The sequence below is a fragment of the Phalaenopsis equestris genome, unplaced genomic scaffold, assembly GCF_001263595.1.
Source record: "Phalaenopsis equestris unplaced genomic scaffold, ASM126359v1 Scaffold000400, whole genome shotgun sequence".
NCBI classification, from domain to species: Eukaryota; Viridiplantae; Streptophyta; class Magnoliopsida; order Asparagales; family Orchidaceae; genus Phalaenopsis; species Phalaenopsis equestris.
Window position 1 is genome coordinate 700891 of NW_018164842.1, and position 19221 is coordinate 720111.

Consider the following 19221-nt stretch of genomic DNA (forward strand, 5'->3'; position numbering starts at 1 on the left):
CAGGCAGTGAAGAGGTCAGGTATAAAGCAAGACTTTGGTATATGTCAAAAGGTTCTAATTGTGTTTTGCAATAACCAAAACACAATTCATCTAACTAGAGGGAATTGACTTCAATGAAATCTTCTTGTCCGTGGTAAAGCACTGCTCGATCAGGATAATTTTAGCACTAGTGGTTCAATTCAAGTTGGAATTAGAACAGCTAGATGTTAAAACTGTGTTCCTACACGAGAGTTGGAAGAAACCATCTTCATGTATAAGCCAGAAGGGTATAACACACCTAAAACCAAGGATAAAGTCTGCTTGCTGAAGGAATCTTTGTGCGGATTGAAACAAAGCCCAAGACAGTGGTACAAAATATTTGATGAGTTTATGCTGAGGATTGGCTTCGTCAGAAGCAGCTAAGACTGTTGTGTCTATATGAAGAAGCAAGATGGTGATATAAGTACTTACTTGCTCTTATACGTGGATGACATGTTAGTAGCCAGCAGAAGCAAGGAATAAGTCCAGAAGATCAAGGGTATGCTCAACTCAGAATTTGACATGAAGGACCTAGGACCTACTACAAAGTTCCTAGGGATGGAGATTACAAGAGATAGAAAGAAGAGCGGCTTATTCTTGTCGCAGAAGTCATACATTCAGAAAGGTTTAGCAAGGTTTAACATACATGATGCAAAGCAGGTTACAACACCAATTGGTCAGCACTTCAGATTGTCAAACTCTCAAGCCCCTGAGAATGAAGATGAGAAAAGATACATGGATGGTTTGCAGCAGACCAGATTTAGCCTACGCCTTCAGCATTGTAAGCAGGTTTATGGCAAATACAGGATAGGCTCACTGAGAAGCTCTAAAATGGATTCTGCGATACTTAAGAGGTACCAGTGAATTGGGGTTGCTCTTTAAAAGGCAGGAGGACAAAGATGAAAAGATAATCGGTTATGTGGACTCTGATTATGCAGGAAGCATTGACACCAGGAAGTCACTGACCGGATTCATCTTTACTGTCTTCGGTACTGCAGTCAGCTGAAAGTCCAACCTTCAATCTGTTGTGGCTCTCTCTCCAACAGAGGCTGAGGGTACTTATTGCTGTGACAGAAGCAATCAAGGAGGCTATGTGGCTAAAATGCATGGCTGAAGAGCTTGGTATATGTCAAAAGGTTCTAACTGTGTTTTGCAATAACCAAAACACAATTCATCTAACCAGGAACCAATTCTTTCATGAAAGGTCTAAGCATATAGATGTAAAGCTTCACTTTATGAGGGATGTTGTAGCCAAAGGTTCAATAGTTGCAGGCACTGAAGAAAATCCAGCTGACATACTGACAAAGGTGTTACCTACAGCTAAGTTCAGATACTGTATGGACTTAGTGAACTTCACAGGGGGCTAAGGGCCCCATCTGGGCTAGATGGAGTGAATCTCTATTATAGAACATAGTAATTGAGAGTCAAGGATGAGAATTATTATAATATAACTCTTAAGCTTCTATGATCTACTTGGGAGGCCTTATCTATTATAAATAGATGAGGGAGGCTTGTAGAGAGTGATAATGCTACTACAACGAGGAAGATAGAAATCAGACCAAACAGACCAAGAAGAGGAAGAAAATCAGTCCAAGAAGAAGAAGAAATTTTAATTTACCAATATTAATCAGTATTATTGATTTAATTCTTATCGATTCTAATTACATTAATTACATTATAATTAGTGCAATATAATACGTTAATTACTCATTGATTACAAAATTCATAAATATAAACTAAACATAAGATTTATTATCCAATTAAAATATATCATAAGTATTATTTATTTAGTCAAATATTATTTAATTAAGTAATTTGAAATTTTAATTTACCAATATTAATCAGTATTATTGATTTAATTCTTATCGATTCTAATTACATTAATTACATTATAATTAGTGCAATATAATACGTTAATTACTCATTGATTACAAAATTCATAAATATAAACTAAACATAAGATTTATTATCCAATTAAAATATATCATAAGTATTATTTATTTAGTCAAATTCACAACTTCTCAATTAATAATACTAATTATTGAATTAATTAAAATTTTGAAATAATAAATTTACCTCGGCACCACTAATAATTTGCAAATCTTTCCGCCTAGATATAAATGTATTTCGGCCAACTCCTCCAAAAAAATTAAGGGAGAAGTCAGATCAGTATATTACTCGCTAAAGCATTGACGAGATTGTTACGTCGAAAACCCTCATTTTTCTCCCCCATCCAATCCTAGCTATACCCCTAGAGAAAGAAACAAAGAGTAGCGATGAAGATGTTGGCAAATGCATCAACATAATATTCTTTCAATGTATAAATCTCTTAAATTTGTCAAATTACAAGATTTTGTAAAATACCTTTAAGCCAAAATAAAGGTGAAATGGGATTTTGAAAATTGAAAATTTTAATTTGACTTCTTTGACTAAATTCTACTTAAATCCTAGTTAAATTTGGCTACCAAAATCTATCCAATTTTATCATAGATGATAGTTTACTTAAATTTAAGGATTTGATTGATTTAACTTAAATCTAAAGTGTCTTTTTATCGTCCAGCTCCTAACATGAATATTAACACTATAAGTACAACTGTACCAAATATCTAACAAACCTTAACTGATTATAGTTGTAACTACCTGATACTAGAATTATCTATGCTTGTTATATATACCCCTATATGATCAGTGATGAAGATTATGAAATTCACCTAAACATTCTTCCACTTCTTAAATCTTTCTTCATGTTTCTCTCATTTTTTGTTTATCTTCATGGTATTTGAGGCATTGCCCAAGAAGATTCCGACAAATTAAGAAACTCTTCAACCGTGCACTTCAGCTACGTTTATTCTTCCAACGATCATACTTCTCTATTATTTCAATCCCCCTATTCTGATATCATGTTCGTTGGTGAAGATTTTCAAATCTAGGCAACCTCTATTTTTTCCACAACAAGAATATTCATATGCTCTCCTATTTTTTGGTCATACAAATGGTGAAATCCCAATCCTTTGATACACAGAGACAATTGTCTCTAAAACCAACCTATTTCATGTGTATTCCGCCTTCACTCAAATTCCTAATGAGTAATATTAGGAATTTTTCCTAAAATTATCTATTAGCTGAAAATTACGCCCTATGGAAAGCCCAAACACAAAAAATCTTCATATCAAATAGTTTTCGAGGATTCTTAGATGGCAGCATTCCTATTCACTTTATTTTTTTTTCAACACATCAAATTCTCCATCTCTTAACACATAATATTCTACTTGGCATATGATAGATTAAAACTTGACAATCAATTTGTACTCTACAATCTCATCATGATGTTATGAATCTATCCACCACTTTAAAATTCTAGTTAACTCTATCCAAAATGTTGCAGCCGGCCAATTGGTATCGACTTACACAACTTAGGAACCAACTACATCATTGTTGTGAGATATGTACTTCCTGGCACAGAAATGAAACGCAAAGAGCACAAACAAACACAGATCGTTTACGTGGTTCGATCCAACTGGATCTACGTCCACGGGAGGGAATCAATCAAATAGTTCACTAAGGCAAAAGAAATGAAGAATACATAGCTTATACATAGAGATGAGCCCTCATCTTCCTTCTATGGCCTCCCTCTCAAACGACATCTTGATACAAGGCCTCAAGATGCTCTCCTCCTCTCTTGCTCTCTAACTATTCTCTTCTCCTTTGTGGTAGCTTAAGTTCTCTTCCCTTGCTCTCCTAAGCCTCACACCCTCTCTATTTATAGAAGTAAGAGAGTGGTAGGTGGGAGGTAGGTGATCGCTAGGTGAGATGTGGTAGGTGAGCGGTACCACATTACAAAAGTGCCCTTTTACCTTAGTTCAATAATTGGGGGGTCAAAATAACAATCATCGATTGTTGAAAACCCAAAAAAAGACCCAATACATATCATCCATCAAGACTTTTGTGGACAAGATCACTACGGTTGGTAAATGAATTGATCAAGAGGACATTATCCTCTATAAACTCAATGGACTACCACCTCAATACCAGACCTTTAAAACTTTTATTCATACTCAACTTAAACCTATTTAATCAGGTATCTTTTATTCTCTTCTCTACAACAAAGAAACTAACATTGCAAATGAAACACTTAAATTGGAAATCCTGCCCAATTCTCAATTAGCTTTTCAAACCTTAAGAGAATGCTACAACACCTCTCAAAGAGATCATGATCGTAACCAATCTAACTCCACCTCGCTTGGAAGAGGAGGTCGTCAAGCCTATAATTCTACCACAACATATTTTTTGGGAGGCCTCTCATAAACTTTATAAATAAATTCTTATCCCATTCATGAAAGGGGACTAAAACCTAAGCATGGATGAGGACCGAGAGGAGGAGCTGAAGTCCAGTGTTCGACACTAAAGATCCAGTGAATGCTTCTCGCTCTTTCCGTTATCGATCACCGTCGACCGCCGCTCGTCAGCCACCGTCAACCACCTTGACCGTCCCTTGCTCGTTGCAACAAAGCCCCTTATAGAATCATGATATACGATGTGAAATCCCGACATACACTCAAAAGTAACAAAAAAACTTGCTGAACAACGACCAATGTTGCAAAGTAACGAAGCGCTATGTGGAGTAGCGACTAACATTGTGGAGTAACAAAACACTGTCAGAACATCAAACAACTTCATGGAGCAACAGAGCGGTGCATTTTCCTGAACACTACACTACGACAAACTTCGAAAACAATGTACCAAAATTCCGGCAACTGCAACCGCTTCTGAACTGCATGACACTTTTCCATATGCGGGGCAATGATTTATATCTCAGTCATCAAGTTATAGTAAATTATTTCAGGTTGGGCTAGGCCTCATAATTTTTCTGTCTTTCCAAATTTTCTACTTGAAACTTCTTGTGTATGTATCTATTAATTCCATTATTTAATTCCATACTACACTAAAATAATAATTTTAATTGCAAACTAACTTTTGATTAAAAATAAAACTCAACCAGGATGGGCCGCGTTATGTTCTAATTTTTAAATTTTAAGATAGCTCGCATTGTCTTCATGCCCCTTCATCCAATCGAATGCACCAACGTCTACACCCAACAATTTGAGTTCTTTAATCAAACCTTCGGCCGGAAAATTATTGCCCTTCTGCCGCAATGCTGGGTTCCGGCGGCATTTCGTCCTGGCTTCTAGGGTTTCTTCAAGACCACTTTCAGAAACCCGAGGATCTTGCCTCCATCAATTCTCTTACGGATCGGCTGAAGCAAGAGTTCGGTGATCACGAAATTGAACTCCTCCACCTACAGAGAAGACTATCCCTTGCCGTATCTTCATGGATCTCCAAATCCAACGACGTTGGGAGGATCCTTAGCGGGATAGAATCCAATCATCGTTGCACATTCCGAGGTCTGCCGGTACTAAACCTTAATCTATCTCTCGATGATGTGCGTTCTCCATCTTTTTTGCTTTCGATTCTTTCAGATTCCCCGTTTTCTAAATTGGACCATTTGATAGTTTTATATATTGTTTAAACTTCAGATGGAACTGCGAGACCGCATGAGAAAATCTTACTTGTGGAGTTACCCTTGATTGCTAAGGAGGTTGGTCGCATCCAGTCAATCAGGTTCTATGCAGGCAATCCCTTTCTTATCCTTTTTTTTCTCTCTCATGTAATCAGTTATTCTTTTTTCTATTGTTTTCAAGCATGATATGATGTTGGTAATTGGTTATGGTAATTTAACAAGTGATGGTTGAAGGTAAATCTTTCTAATACATAGGAATTGAGTGGTATGCATTTAATTCTTCCTAATTGAACATGAGGGAAAGATTTGATTCACTAACAGTAATCTAGTACAACTACGATGGAAAAGCCTGTTTGCTAGTTATCTTATCTTCTTATTGAAATATTTAAGGGATTCATGCCATGATTTTTTCAATAAAAATTTTACGTTGGTTGTTGACTACCTAACAAAACCCTCAATTTTCACATCTGGGATTTGTGACCCGGGTGTTAAAAGCTTGTGATATGATTTTTATTGATTTAGAAAAAACCTTAGGATAAAATTCCTAGAGAAGTTTTTTGGAGTGTTCTATAAAAGAAAGGTGTTGATATGGCTTATATTCAAGTCATTCAAGATATGCATACTAGAGTTGTTACTTGTGTTTGAAGAGAAAGATGATTCACCAAGTATTGCCCTATTTCAGTTAGATCACATCAGGGATTCGCTTTATGCCTATTTTTATTGCTTTACTTATGGATGCATTTACTAGACATTTATTGGTGTTTGCTTTTCACTAATGATATCCTTCTTGTGGATAAGACTTGACAAAAGAATTCAGGATAAACTTGAATTATGGAGGTCTTTATTAGAGTCTAAAGATCTTCATTTGAGTAGATCTAAAACTGAATACGTGGTGAAGTTGTAACAATCGGTGATCAAATCATTACAAAGTGTGAATATTTTAGATATATCGGGTATATTGTTCAAAGTGATGGTGATATAAACGGGGATATTATTACTAGAATTCAACTTGGTTGGTTGAAGTGGGGGAATGCATCTGGTCTATTTTGTGATTGAAAAGAACCACTTAGATTTAAAGGAAAATTTTATAAGATGCTGGTGAGACCTGAATGTTGGCCTTTTTAAAAAAAGATCTATGACACAAAATGTTGGTCTTTTTAAAGAAAAAACATAAAGCAAAGTTAAGTGTTACTGAGATGAGAATGCTTAGGTGATGGAGTGTTTTGACACTTAGAGACAAAATGTGAGATGAATATATCCGTGAGAGAATTGGTGTAGCTCAAATGACAGAGAAGATTAAAGAGGAGGATTGGTGTAGCTCAAATGACAGACAAGATTAAAGAGAGTCGTTTTAGATGGTTTGGTCACATTAGATTGATCATATGGTGATCCAATTACGAGAGTAGATGTTTTAGATCCGACTTATGTTAAGAAAGGCCGAGGTAGACTTGAAAAAACTTGGGCATGTTGTATAAAAATTAATCTTAATTTATTAGAATTAAATGAAAATATGACTCTCAATCGGATGCAATGGAGAAAAAGGATTCATGTAGCTGACCCCACTTAGTGGGATAAAGACTTGTTGTTGTTGTTGAAACATTTAAGAAATGTGCTTATGCGGTTTTTTAATCTGGGATTGCTTGATGCATAAAAAGTTTGTTAAGGGGAAGTTTTGGGATTACTTTTATTTATTTATATTTTGATTTAAAATAAAATGCATTTGGTGTTATGATAGTTATTTAAAGCACTCAAAACATCTAAATATTATTTTGTTTTTTTTAAATAACTTGATTTGTTTAAAATAAGGCAAAAGCATTTAAAAAGTGCAGTGAACAAATGTTTGTAAAAATATAAGAAAAAATAAGAACAACAAACAAAAGAGATCTCAAACAATTTATGTATTTTTCTTTGTGAATTACAACCACTTCTTCAGGGTCTTTGTCACTCTCGATACATTAACATTAAAAGTAACATTATATGAAACAATCATATGTATGCCATTTGACATTTGTGATTTGTTTCATTTTTTTACTTTTTTTTTATTTCCTCCTTTTCATTTCCTTCTTCCATAATCCAAGTTCGGAGAAATAGGAGATAAGAGGGCCCTATGGAGAATGTGGTCATAAATCCATAATAGATTTTTTTGTTTTTTTTTTTGCTTATATATCAAATCAAACTTTCCTTCATTCCCACCCTCATTCTTCCCTCACTTTTAATGTAATTTTCATTTGATTTTTTTTTTAACTTTTATGCTTGAAAGTATCATTTATCTTGGTCATTAGCCTTATCATAACTATTCAGGGTCCATTTTAATTCATATTTATTCATCATAATTCAATAATATTGATTGTTGTTTGAGGTATTGAGCTTATTTCTTACAAATCATTTCGAGCAAATTCTATCAATATGATTATTCTTTTTATTTCTAATATTTTGAACTTATTTTCTTAAATGTCTAATAGGTACATTTTCAATTTCTTTATACATGTCTAAATCATCTAAGTTTGTTTTTTAGCTACCTTATATTCATAGATGCTCCTTCAGCCATTATTTTCTCGTAATCATTCATTACTTTTTTCTCTTTAATTTTGATATAAATCTACCTCAAGCTACTCTCAATTTTGTTTTAGCAACCCATTAATTGTCCAATTGTCGGATCCACATGAGATAACCCACTAATCACAATCGTACACATATGGGACTATTTTTGGTTGTTAAGTGAACTAATAAATGCAATCAAATAAAAAGTTAAATGCCCTAGTCAGATTGTATTTAATATATTTTCTTGACATAATGACTACAGTGTGGATATTTCATGCTTTATTTGCTCTTGTGTTTATATCTGTGCTTCATAGCTCATGTTGTTTATTTATTTCATTATGTTGAAGAGAGGATTGATGTTTGAAGCTTACAATAAGGTTCCAAGAGATATCCTTTGGAGATTGAGAAGAAATGTGTTGATATGACTTATATTCAAGTCATTCAAGATATATATACTAGAGTTGTTACTTGTGTTCGAACTAAAGGAGGATTAACCAAGTATTTCCCTATTTTTGTTGGATGACATCAGGGATCGGCTTTAAGTCCATATCTTTTTGCTTTAGTTATGGATGGTCTTACTGGAGATTTACAAGAGGATGTACCATGGTGTATGCTTTTTGCCGATGATATCCTTCTCATGGATACGAAGAGAGAAAAAACCAGGAAAAACTTGAACTATGGAGGTCTATATTGGAGTCTAAAGGCCTTCATTAACCAAGTATTTCCCTATTTTTGTTGGATGACATCAGGGATCGGCTTTAAGTCCATATCTTTTTGCTTTAGTTATGGATGGTCTTACTGGAGATTTACAAGAGGATGTACCATGGTGTATGCTTTTTGCCGATGATATCCTTCTCATGGATACGAAGAGAGAAAAAACCAGGAAAAACTTGAACTATGGAGGTCTATATTGGAGTCTAAAGGCCTTCATTTGAGTAGAAATAAAACTGAATACATGGAATGTAATTTTAGTGGTAGTAGCTTTAGTGACAGAAGTGTAACTTTAGGTGATCAAATTACTAGAAGGTGTGAACGATTTAGATATCTCAAGTCTATTGTTCAAAGCAATGTTGATGTAGATGAGGATGTTAATAGTAGAATTCAAGTTGGTTGGTTGAAGTGGAGGAATGCTTCGAACCTTTTGTGTGATAGAAAAGTACCGCTCAGATTGAAAGGAAAATTTTATAAACGGTGGTGAGACCTGCAATGCTCTATGGCGCTGAATGTTGGCTTTTAAAAGAGAAGCATAATACTAAGTTAAGTATTGCCGAGATGTGAATGATTAGGCGGAGGAGTGCCTTTACACTTAGAGACAAAATGTGAAATGAATATATTCGTGATAGGGTTGGTGTAGCTCCTGTGACGGACAAAATTAGAGAAAGTCGTCTTAGATGGTTTGGTCACATTAAGCGTCGACCATCTGATGATCTGAGGAGAGTAGATGTTTTAGTTTCTACTTATGTTAAGAAAGACAGTGATAGACCTAGGAAGTCTTGGGCTTATTGTATAAAAAATGATCTTAATTTTTAGAACTAAATGAAAATATGACACTAAATAGGACAGAATGGAGAAAATGGATTCATGCAGCCGACTCCACGTAGTAGGATTAAGGCTTTGATTTTGTTGTATTTATTTCATTATGTTGGTAGTATCTGATGTTTTGCTTTGCTATTATTGCATCTGCATTTAAGATGTGCCAAATGGCATGCATTTTATTTCTTCTATTTTGAAATGATTATTCATGGCTACTATGAAGATCTTTTGATTAATTTAGCACGCTTAAACATTTGACATGCTAAAAAAATGGGAAGATTTGCATGCATACCACTCAATCTTATTTATTCACGTATCTAACACCTAAATTTTAACATTTACATACATACCACCCCTGAACCATGCATGAAAAAGTGTATTTCACTTTTTAGAGGTTAAATTGGTGGGCTGAACCATGCATGAAAAAGTGCATTTCACTTTTTAGAGGTTAAATTGGTGGTATTTTTTATGTGATATGGAAGATTTGGGTGGTGTAAATATAAAAATTAACGCTTAGGTGTCAGATATGTAAATACATAGGAATTGGGTGGTATTTATGTAAATGCGCCAAGAAAATATCACATAGCATGCAGATCTCACAAGTAATCGCAGATTAGGTTACCTTTTGGACCGCTAAACATGATAATTCATTCATAAGTTCTGGTGTGTTTTATCAGCACCATCAAACTCTTGCATTCATCTATTCGTCTGAGAAATATTTCTTGGTATGACTGTTACAGAAAAAAAATACTTCAGCCATGCGTTCATTTTTGTTAGTTTGATCTTGCAGAGACTGCGCTACATCTGGAAATCTTAGTCGGTGACCTTGAAGATGCAACCTTGGCAATGTTGAAACAAGTTTCAAGGAAGAAGCTTGAAAATGTGCTTTCCAAAGTATCAATTCAAACTCAGGTTGTGAGTTTTTCTGTTAAAACTTTAAAGTCTTATTATATCTTTTATAAGCATATAAAGATGGACTTCTCAATGCCATTTACTTTAAATTCCCGTTCTGTCCTTTTATTTGTACAAACTTAGATTAAGACGAGCAGGAGAGTCGTATCCAGTACCCCATTCTCTATAGATTTTGAAACTTTACTCCTTGATCATGCTCTGCTAACCTTACTCAAGGCAGTCTTTGGATGACAAGAGGATCAGAACCAAAAACTAAGGTAACTGTTACGAGAAATTTAAAAAGCTGAAATCTACCTTAACATGATAATTATTTCAATTTCCACCCTGTAACCCATTGAACAAAGACATATGGTAAGCCCAAATATGTTAATCGTATAAGGCCAAAAATGCCTTCTTAATGGTGATTTTAGCACAAAAATGGCTTTTCCCAGAATTTTTGTTGAACCAATGAAGGATTTGAGAGGCCAAAATAATATTGTAGACGTATTCCTTCTTTTCAGCATCTCAGATACCGAAATAATATGGTCATATATTTGGACGACTTATCTAATATAGTTTTTGTTCTTTTAGATCATTTCCCTGCCAAGTGGTCTTCTACAAAACTTGCCTTCCTTCCACTGAGTTGGCTTTTGACAATGTACATGCTTACTATAATTAATTATTAAATATCTGGAATGTAAAATAAGCTGTCATTATAATCATAATTGTCGTCCAAATAATCAGTATTAAATGAACTCATTCAAAACTTTCAGCCTATGAGCTGGTGAATTTGGATTATTGGCATTTTAAGGATTGGGACAGCTAATAATATTTTTTCAAGAGTTTACATTTAACTAATATGTCATATAATGTCCTTGGCAGCTATTTTAATTTTTAAGTTTGTAATCATTTTTTTTAGTGTATATACTTATTGCTTTCATAAACTAAGAGATTCTTTCATACTTAAAATTTACTTTTGACGATCACACTATTGACTTATTTCTGAAGTAATCAACTTATACTGCATAAAAATAATTATCATATAAAGGAACTTATGATTTATTGAAATAAAAGTTTTTGAAAAAATATATAGACTTTTTCATGAAAATATGATGCAAAAATAATAGTTTTTGTAAAACTAGAGAAAGGATGTCATTTATTTTCCTTTTTTATTTTATTTATTTTTTTGGAAAAAAAATGATGTGTCAATAATATTTTTATAAAAATACAAAGTAGAATAAGTCAGTACGGAGAAGCTATTATTGAAGTTAAGGGATAAGTTTGACTTATTGCTTTCAATTTATAAATAAACTGATATGCAGATGGAGTAATGTGTTTATACTACTATCAGAATTGTTTAAATTAAACCGTCTGCTGTCTGCTTAATATGTCTTGCTTCTAACACCTCAAAGACAAAACTAAGAGGATTATACCCTATCATGATCTTAAAAAATGAAAACGTCTTATGTAAACAGATGAAATGCAATATTTATTAATTTTAAAAAGATTGAAACTTTTTTTTTCTCACTCGCATGATAATAGCTTATGAAAACATGTAATCTGTATTATTTAATAAATAACTTCACCGAGTTAAGGTAAGTATGAGTTTTGATATCAAGAGGCTCAGCTCCTTTTAGGCATCCATTGAACTAAACCATTTTGTTTCAAACACTAACTAATATATCCAAGTTCAAATTTGTCTGTTTTGTCGATTTCAATAATCCTATGGTGCACTTTTTTAAAATCAATCTCATTCTTTTCCAGAGTGCATGGTGTTAATGTAAGGGCGTTTGGGACTTCTGTTTTTTTTATTTTCTTATTATTATTATTTTTTTGTTTATGTTTTGATTTGAAATAAAATATGTTTGATTGTTTGATTAAAATATGGTTGTTTTTAAAATACTCAAAAACAGATAAAAGTTTGTGAGTGTTTTCAAAAACATATTAATTTGTTTTTAAAAATAAAAAATAAAAATATATAATAAACACACTAAATAAACATATTTTCAATAGAAAAGAGGAAACATAATCAAAAATAAAAAAATAAAATTAATCCCAAACAAATACGTAGTAAAAATGTTTCGCCTTGAGCTATTGGGGCAGTGTTTTCATTCTGTTGTGGCTGTATTAAAGGTTATGAACTTTTCAACATTAATGCAGGAGATTGGATGGCGGCTGGTAAAACTGCTTGTGGCAGTAAAGGCTGTGAAAGATATTGAAGAAATTCTAGCTGGTGTTGCAAAAAGCAGGCCTTGGTGGACAAATTTGCTTGAAGCCGTTGATTCCAGAGTGGAGAAAGCTCTGGCCATTTTGAGACCACAATGTCTCATTGATTACAGAATTTTAATTACATCCCTTGGATGGCCGCCATCCCTTTCAACCACTAAATTGCAAAAAGATAATTGCATGGTAATGCAACAATCGTTTTTTCTAATGCAAGGGGAAGAGAAATCCAGGTTTTCTCAGAGCTTCTCGGCATTATGTTCCCTGCAGCAGCTACAGGCCATGCGAGATGAGCGCGCGAGTCTTCTGCAGAGAAATCAATCGGCATTTAATTCATCAGATTCCAAGGATATGGGTGAAGTTTTTTCATTCTTTAAACATGGCCTATGGCCAATCGATGAACTTGTGAACCTCGTTGCCTTACGGATGGAATATCATTTCAACAGATGGTTTGACCAGCCGCATTTCATCTTTGCCCTTGTTCACAAAACTACCCAAAATTTTTTGGATGGAGTGGAAAATAATTTGCAGCCTTTGATTGATCATGCTAGACTGCTGGGTTGTAGTGCCAAGGAAGCTTGGGCGATAGCAATGGTGAGAAATCTTTTGGGGTATTTTGAAAGACAGTTGTTTCCTGTCCTTGTTAAAGATCTCTACAACAAGGATGCTGACTCAGAGGTAAGTTCTTCATTGCTTCATGTGGTTGACCTTATGATCACTTTTGATAAGCGGATGAAGATTCTTTCAACTTTAGGAACTCATGTTACTGAAGCATTTGCTTCTATTGAGGGCTTGTCAATAATGTCAATATTCAACGAGCGTTCTGATTGGCTTCAGATTTGGGCTGAAATGGAAGTGAATGATGCTGAAGGCAAGCTAAAACCTATGCTGGAAGAAGAAAGAAGCTGGTTGGAAGGTTTTAGAAATCAGGGACATAGCTATGAGAAAGAGGAGACATTCCTTCTTTTATCAAGAGAAGACTATAAAGCTCCATTAATGGCAGATTCTGTTTTGCGTTTAGGTTGGGAAATGATTGAGAGAGGATTGGCCTTACCATGCGCTCAAAGAAGGAAACAATTCATCAGCTCTTCTGCAAATCTATTCCTGAGTAACTTCTTCAACCTCCTGTTTGAACGTAGCAGAAATTTTGAATTTATGGATGTCTCAGAGGATTCTCAATTGTTGAGAGTTTGCAGCGCTATAAACACTGCATGTTACTGTGAACATGTTCTGCATTATTGGAGTGAGGATGTGAATCTGAATGAAATGTTTGAGGATGAAATAATGTTTCTGGTGAAGCTTCAAACTGATTGTCTTGAGGTGATTGCAACTTCTCTCCTCCTCCATTTTGATGATTTATGCTGGAATTATGTTCAAGATAGGAAGCAGTGGGAAATAAAGCAAGTTGACTCAGATCCGGATGAAGATCATCTGTGCATATCATCTGGCTTTATCGAAGCCCTGGACATGTTGCAAGCGCGAATCTGGTTCCTGAATCTTAATCTTAATTCCCATAAGTTTTTGGATTTATGGAGAAGTATTGCAGGAGGGCTTGATCATTTTATTTTCACCAGCGTTCCAATGAGCAACGCAAGGTTCTCTTCTTTGGGGGTCTATCGGTTCAGGAATGATATGAAGGCCCTTTTCCTTATCTTTAAACTGTTCTGTGCAAGGCCTGAAGCATTTTTTCCATGCACAAGTAATTGTTTGAAGCTGTTGGAAATGAACAAGAAAGATGCTGAGCAGATGCTTGAAGTTTTGTCGCAGCGGGATATGAAACCAGGAGAGTGCTTGCGACTCCAAGGATTATTTCATGTGTCTCCAGCTCAATCTGAAACGATATTGAGAAACCGAATTTTTGGGGGCTAAACATTTGACCCTGGGTTGCACAATGTCGATGATGAAATGGCTATATCGATGGTATGTATCTTCTGGAATTTTTTTTTGGTTGCTATTGAGTTAGTTTGACTTATAATTGAATGGCTTGATGCTCCATGATGAGGTTTCTATTCCAAAAAAATATTAGTTCAGAACTCTGGTTTCAGAGTCGAATGGCTGGGCGCCGTGCCAAGTGGGCCCCACAAATTTTGAAACTGGCCAATCTCAGTGTATTACGGTGGGTCTACTTGACACGTGTTCGCCCAACCATTGAACTCCAGACGCAAATTACATCCGGGGTCCGGATTTAATATTTGCTCTTCAATTCCAGGGTTCAGTTCCCCTGCCTTTTTGGGTTCATAATTGGTCATCTGATGTGGCTTTCTTCATTCATTGTTTCCATGTTTTCTACATAATGGTTCAGTTTGGCTGGAGTTGTAAATGAACCAATGCACTTAATGATCTCGAGTTCAGCTTAATTAATATTTGATTAAGTTTGTTCAAATGGTAAATAAATATGTTTGAACATTTTTTAAGGACTTGAATGTTAGATGAACTAAATATATGCTTAGTCCAAAAATTTTATTTATTTTTATAAATAAACTTATTGTAAAACAAACAATGTGTTGGTATCGTATAATAAATTTGATGATAAAATATGATTAATTAGAACTTATTAAATTATGTGTTTATGGATAATTTATTACAACTTGACATCTATATGCATAATAATTACATGCAAATGTATTTTTTTTTATTTTAATAACATAATTTGTTAGTATATATTGATATTATTTGATTGTATATATTAGTTTATTTAATTTGTGTAAATCAATTAAATATTAGTTGAAATTTTGTTTGTTTAGATTTAGAAAATTGATCATTAACAATTTGTTATGAAATATGAGTATACATTTAGTTTATTTACTATTTCGTTCAATTACTCGTTCAATTAACATGAATTAAATAAATATAAATCAAATATGATTATTTAAAAAATTTAAACAAGTCAATTGCGAATATTATGTGTGAATCTCGGCTGAAGCTCGAGCGAAACATGAAAACTTTTAACATGAACAAATTAAATTCAATCCACAACATTCTTGGCTCGGTTACAACTCTTAGCTAATTTCAATCATACTCTATATGCATATGGTTCACACAAAATATTCTTGCATTTTATTAATAAAATCTTTTTTTTTCATATGTTTTAGAATACGAATGAATATAGTTAGGATCACTAATCCAAATGTAATTATTATTTGTTCAATTAAAATTTCATGTTTTCTTAATTGCGATCACTAATCTCAAGAAACTTAACACACTACATATCATTTATACTAACTGGATATATGCACAAAAATAAAGAAAAAAAAAAGTTAACGAAACAGGTATGAAAGGATTTTTATTAATTTATATCTTTCCCTTCTCATTAGTTTCTCCTTCTCAACCTGCTTAATTTGTTTTCTTACAAAAATTTTTTTGTGCGGACTCCTGACGTAGTTTTACGTGCGGCGCAGAGTATTCTTGAGTTATTTTTAGATTTTTTCTTGGTTATTTTAAATAATTCTGAAATAATCCAGAAATAACATGCGGTCTTTATTTTTGGGTTATTTCTGGGTTATTTTGGGATTATTGAAAATAACCAAGAAATAACCTGAAAAAAGAAATAACCTGAAAAACCTGAAAATAACTCAGGAATAACCTGCACCGCACGTAGAGTTATATCAGGTGTCACGACAGAAAATGAGCATCTTTTCTTAAATTATTCAAAAATTGTAACGTCTATAAAATATTGTTTTAGAAGAAAAAAAATTCAAACCCAACGGTAAAGTCCCGAAAAAGGAAAGAGGTACAGATTACCATTAAGCTATCCCGCGAGATAGGATAATAATAATATATAAGTCGGTTATAACTTGTTTCCTAATATAATTCCAGAAACAAAGTTTAAAGAAATAATCCAAGTAACTCTGCGCCTATAAATAATGCAGCAGGCTCTAGAGCAACCATGGCGCAAATGCTGTATAACAACATCACGGCCGCCGAGCTTGCGGCAGCAAAGCAGCTTCTGGCTTTAAGAGGCGGCGATTGGGGAGACGAGTTGATATCAAGACCAACGAGGTCGCCGGAAATCATGGATGTGATCGGTAAGCGGCGGCGGATACTGAGAAGGTATCGAAGAATCAGTGATTTATATTCGGCTTTGCCGGCGGTGATTGATGGCAGCCAGAAAAGTGATTTCCAGTGGGGTGGAGAATGGTAGGCTGAGTATTGATATTAGGCTTGAAAATGAAATCTGTCTTTATTTATCTTATGTTCTTAAGGTAATTAAAGAAGATGTAAAATTGAGTGGAATGTATGTAAATCTTTCTCTTAAGTAATTAGTGAAGATGCAAAATTGTATTTTGGTCTTTAATTTTATTTGAAATGCTGTTTTGATAAGATTAAAGTACGTTTGAAGAACAGAAAGTGAATACAGTGATGAAAATTATGAATCTTGGTGTTGCATTTCCTAATTTTCTTTTGGGAAATTTACATGCGTACCACGCAATTCTTATGTATTTACATATCAGATAACTAAACATTCATATCTACATTTATAAACCAAATCACTAAATGTTAAATGGTTGAGCAAAATTATTGTTTCCTCTCACTTTTTGTTTTGTAAGTTGGATTTGAATTCTGCAACTTTTTTCTTGTAAATGGTTTAGTAATTGGTTTATGTTCGTAATTGGGATTTTTAGCAAATTTGATGCACGGCGATGTTATAGTTTTATGATATGAATCCCAATTGTTACAAAAGTCGGTATTCATTCTTAACTTTTTTGTGAAATCTTCAGTTTTTATGACTAAATTATCGTTTGGAAAGAATGAATGTAATTTTCTAATTAGGGCAGAAAATTATTAATCTTAGTGCGGGCTCCAACCTCCCATGAAGTGAATGAGAGAGTTTTAAGTATGTCCTGAGATAAATTTTAAGAAGATAGATGGAATTATAAATAAGATACATTTTGTTTTCATTCTGTGATGAAATTTAAGACATGTGGTTCGAGGCTTACCTTAGACTCGAGAACCAATAATTATTCTACTAAAATGTGTGCACTTAAAGACATAAAATATCTCAAACATATATATATATATATATATATATATATACATTCCATATTACAATTCTATAAAGATCCTTTTATGTCCAAACAGTTTCATAGCATTATTTAATTACCCAAGTAATGCAATTGATATATAACATGAACAACATACTGTACTTGATGTGTGCCAGAAAATTTGCTGCAGTAGAGTAATGGATTATTGTCTTCTTGGGGCATGGTAGCTTCTCATTGAGTCTTGTCTCTTGAGCTTGACTTTCAAAGGCATGGTTGAAAGGAGAATCCAATAAGAATGTAAGATCCATTCTGAGTTATATAACCGGAGATGTTCGACGATATTAACCCGTAATGAACAGAGTCATATGAAATCAACTGAGGATGGTTGACCTATCTTAGGTTGTTGGTCGAAGCTTTTGCTTGATGACCACTTGACGACCGTAACTTGTTATGGAAGAGATCGAAGAAAATATACCAAGGATTTTTGACATATCCGAGGCTGTATGTCGAAGCATTGACGACTGTAGCCTGTAATGGAAGAGGTCGAATCGAGTCCCTCTGGGATTGATTAAGCCTAGAATGAGGTGTCAGAGATGCTCTGCGTTTCTTGAGACTATGGCGTAGGTCGCAATGGGTTGTATATTTTCTTGGAAATATGATTATAATCATACTCAAGAAAATATTTGATAATTTGTTAGTTGCTGTTTTTGAATCTTTTGCTCTCCTAGCGGGGGTATTTTTCATAAAAGCTTGTAAAACAACACAAGTATTGAGACTTGAAGAGATCAGCTTTCTGGTCTAGCTGAAGAGGAACTCCAGTACGATGAGCGGAAACTGGTGAAGTGTTTTTTGTAGTGAAGATTGTGGAATGTTGACATGAACGAACTTTGGAGATTACAGTTAAGGTTGCCCCCTGATACACCTAAAATATATATTATTTTTATATGCATTTTTATACCTATTTTTGAGATATTGCTCTTTAATAGAAGGCATTTGTGTGTTTTTTCTTTCAGGTATAAGTAAAAAAAGTAAAAAATGCTTAAAGGAGTGAAATAGAATCAAATTTGGAGCAAATAGGTGAAAAATGTGCAAAAGTGTTTTGGCGTCTATGCGCCGGTTAAACAGAGAAGGCCGCGCCTAAGCGCTAGCGGCCCCGCACTTAAGCGCCAGTGGCAGTTATTGGATGAGTGAATTCGGTTTTTGAAAATTTTGAAGAGGTTTTTGAGGCACCCATTAGCTTAATAGGTGGTTACAACCACCATGGACAAAAAATATTACGAAAGGAGGTATCTCTTGGAGAAATACATCGAATCGAGACATATTTTGAAGAGATACCAAGACACCTTTTAAAAATTTATAAAAGAATGAAGATTGAGTCTTTGAAAGTGTGCTTGAAAAGAGAAAGTTTTGAAAGTTCTTGAATTGTGGAGTTAGTTCGGAGAGATGGAGTTAGTTCGGAGAGGTTCGGAGAGATTTTCAGACACCACATAATTATTTTATCTTTTTTGTTTTAGT

General features: G+C 34.0%; 1 protein-coding gene across 3 annotated transcripts; it reads left to right on the plus strand.

Annotated features, from left to right (window-relative positions):
- Positions 1–5062: 5062 nt before the first annotated feature.
- LOC110026784 (RINT1-like protein MAG2L) lies at positions 5063–16862 on the plus strand. 3 transcript variants are annotated; one of them, XM_020727909.1, is made up of 5 exons: positions 5063–5420; positions 5553–5648; positions 10401–10522; positions 12662–14644; positions 16594–16862. In XM_020727909.1, the coding sequence occupies exons 1-4, from the start codon at positions 5171–5173 to the stop codon at positions 14591–14593; spliced, it is 2400 nt and encodes a 799-aa protein (XP_020583568.1). In that variant the 5' UTR covers positions 5063–5170; the 3' UTR covers positions 14594–14644; positions 16594–16862. The 3 variants fall into 3 exon arrangements, with proteins under 3 accessions (XP_020583568.1, XP_020583569.1, XP_020583571.1); XM_020727910.1 differs by having other exon boundaries at positions 16597–16862; XM_020727912.1 differs by having other exon boundaries at positions 5343–5458; positions 5553–5637; positions 16594–16860.
- The last annotated feature ends 2359 nt before the right edge of the window (positions 16863–19221 follow it).

What these genes read in the sequence shown, in the direction of transcription:
- LOC110026784 (XM_020727909.1), top strand. Translation starts at nt 5,171, where the DNA reads ATGCTGGGTTCCGGCGGCATTTCGTCCTGGCTTCTAGGGTTTCTTCAA. An exon ending in TCATCGTTGCACATTCCGAG is followed by an intron (nt 5,421 to 5,552) that starts GTCTGCCGGTAC and finishes TTTAAACTTCAG; the next exon opens with ATGGAACTGCGAGACCGCAT. An exon ending in GTCAATCAGGTTCTATGCAG is followed by an intron (nt 5,649 to 10,400) that starts GCAATCCCTTTC and finishes TTGATCTTGCAG; the next exon opens with AGACTGCGCTACATCTGGAA.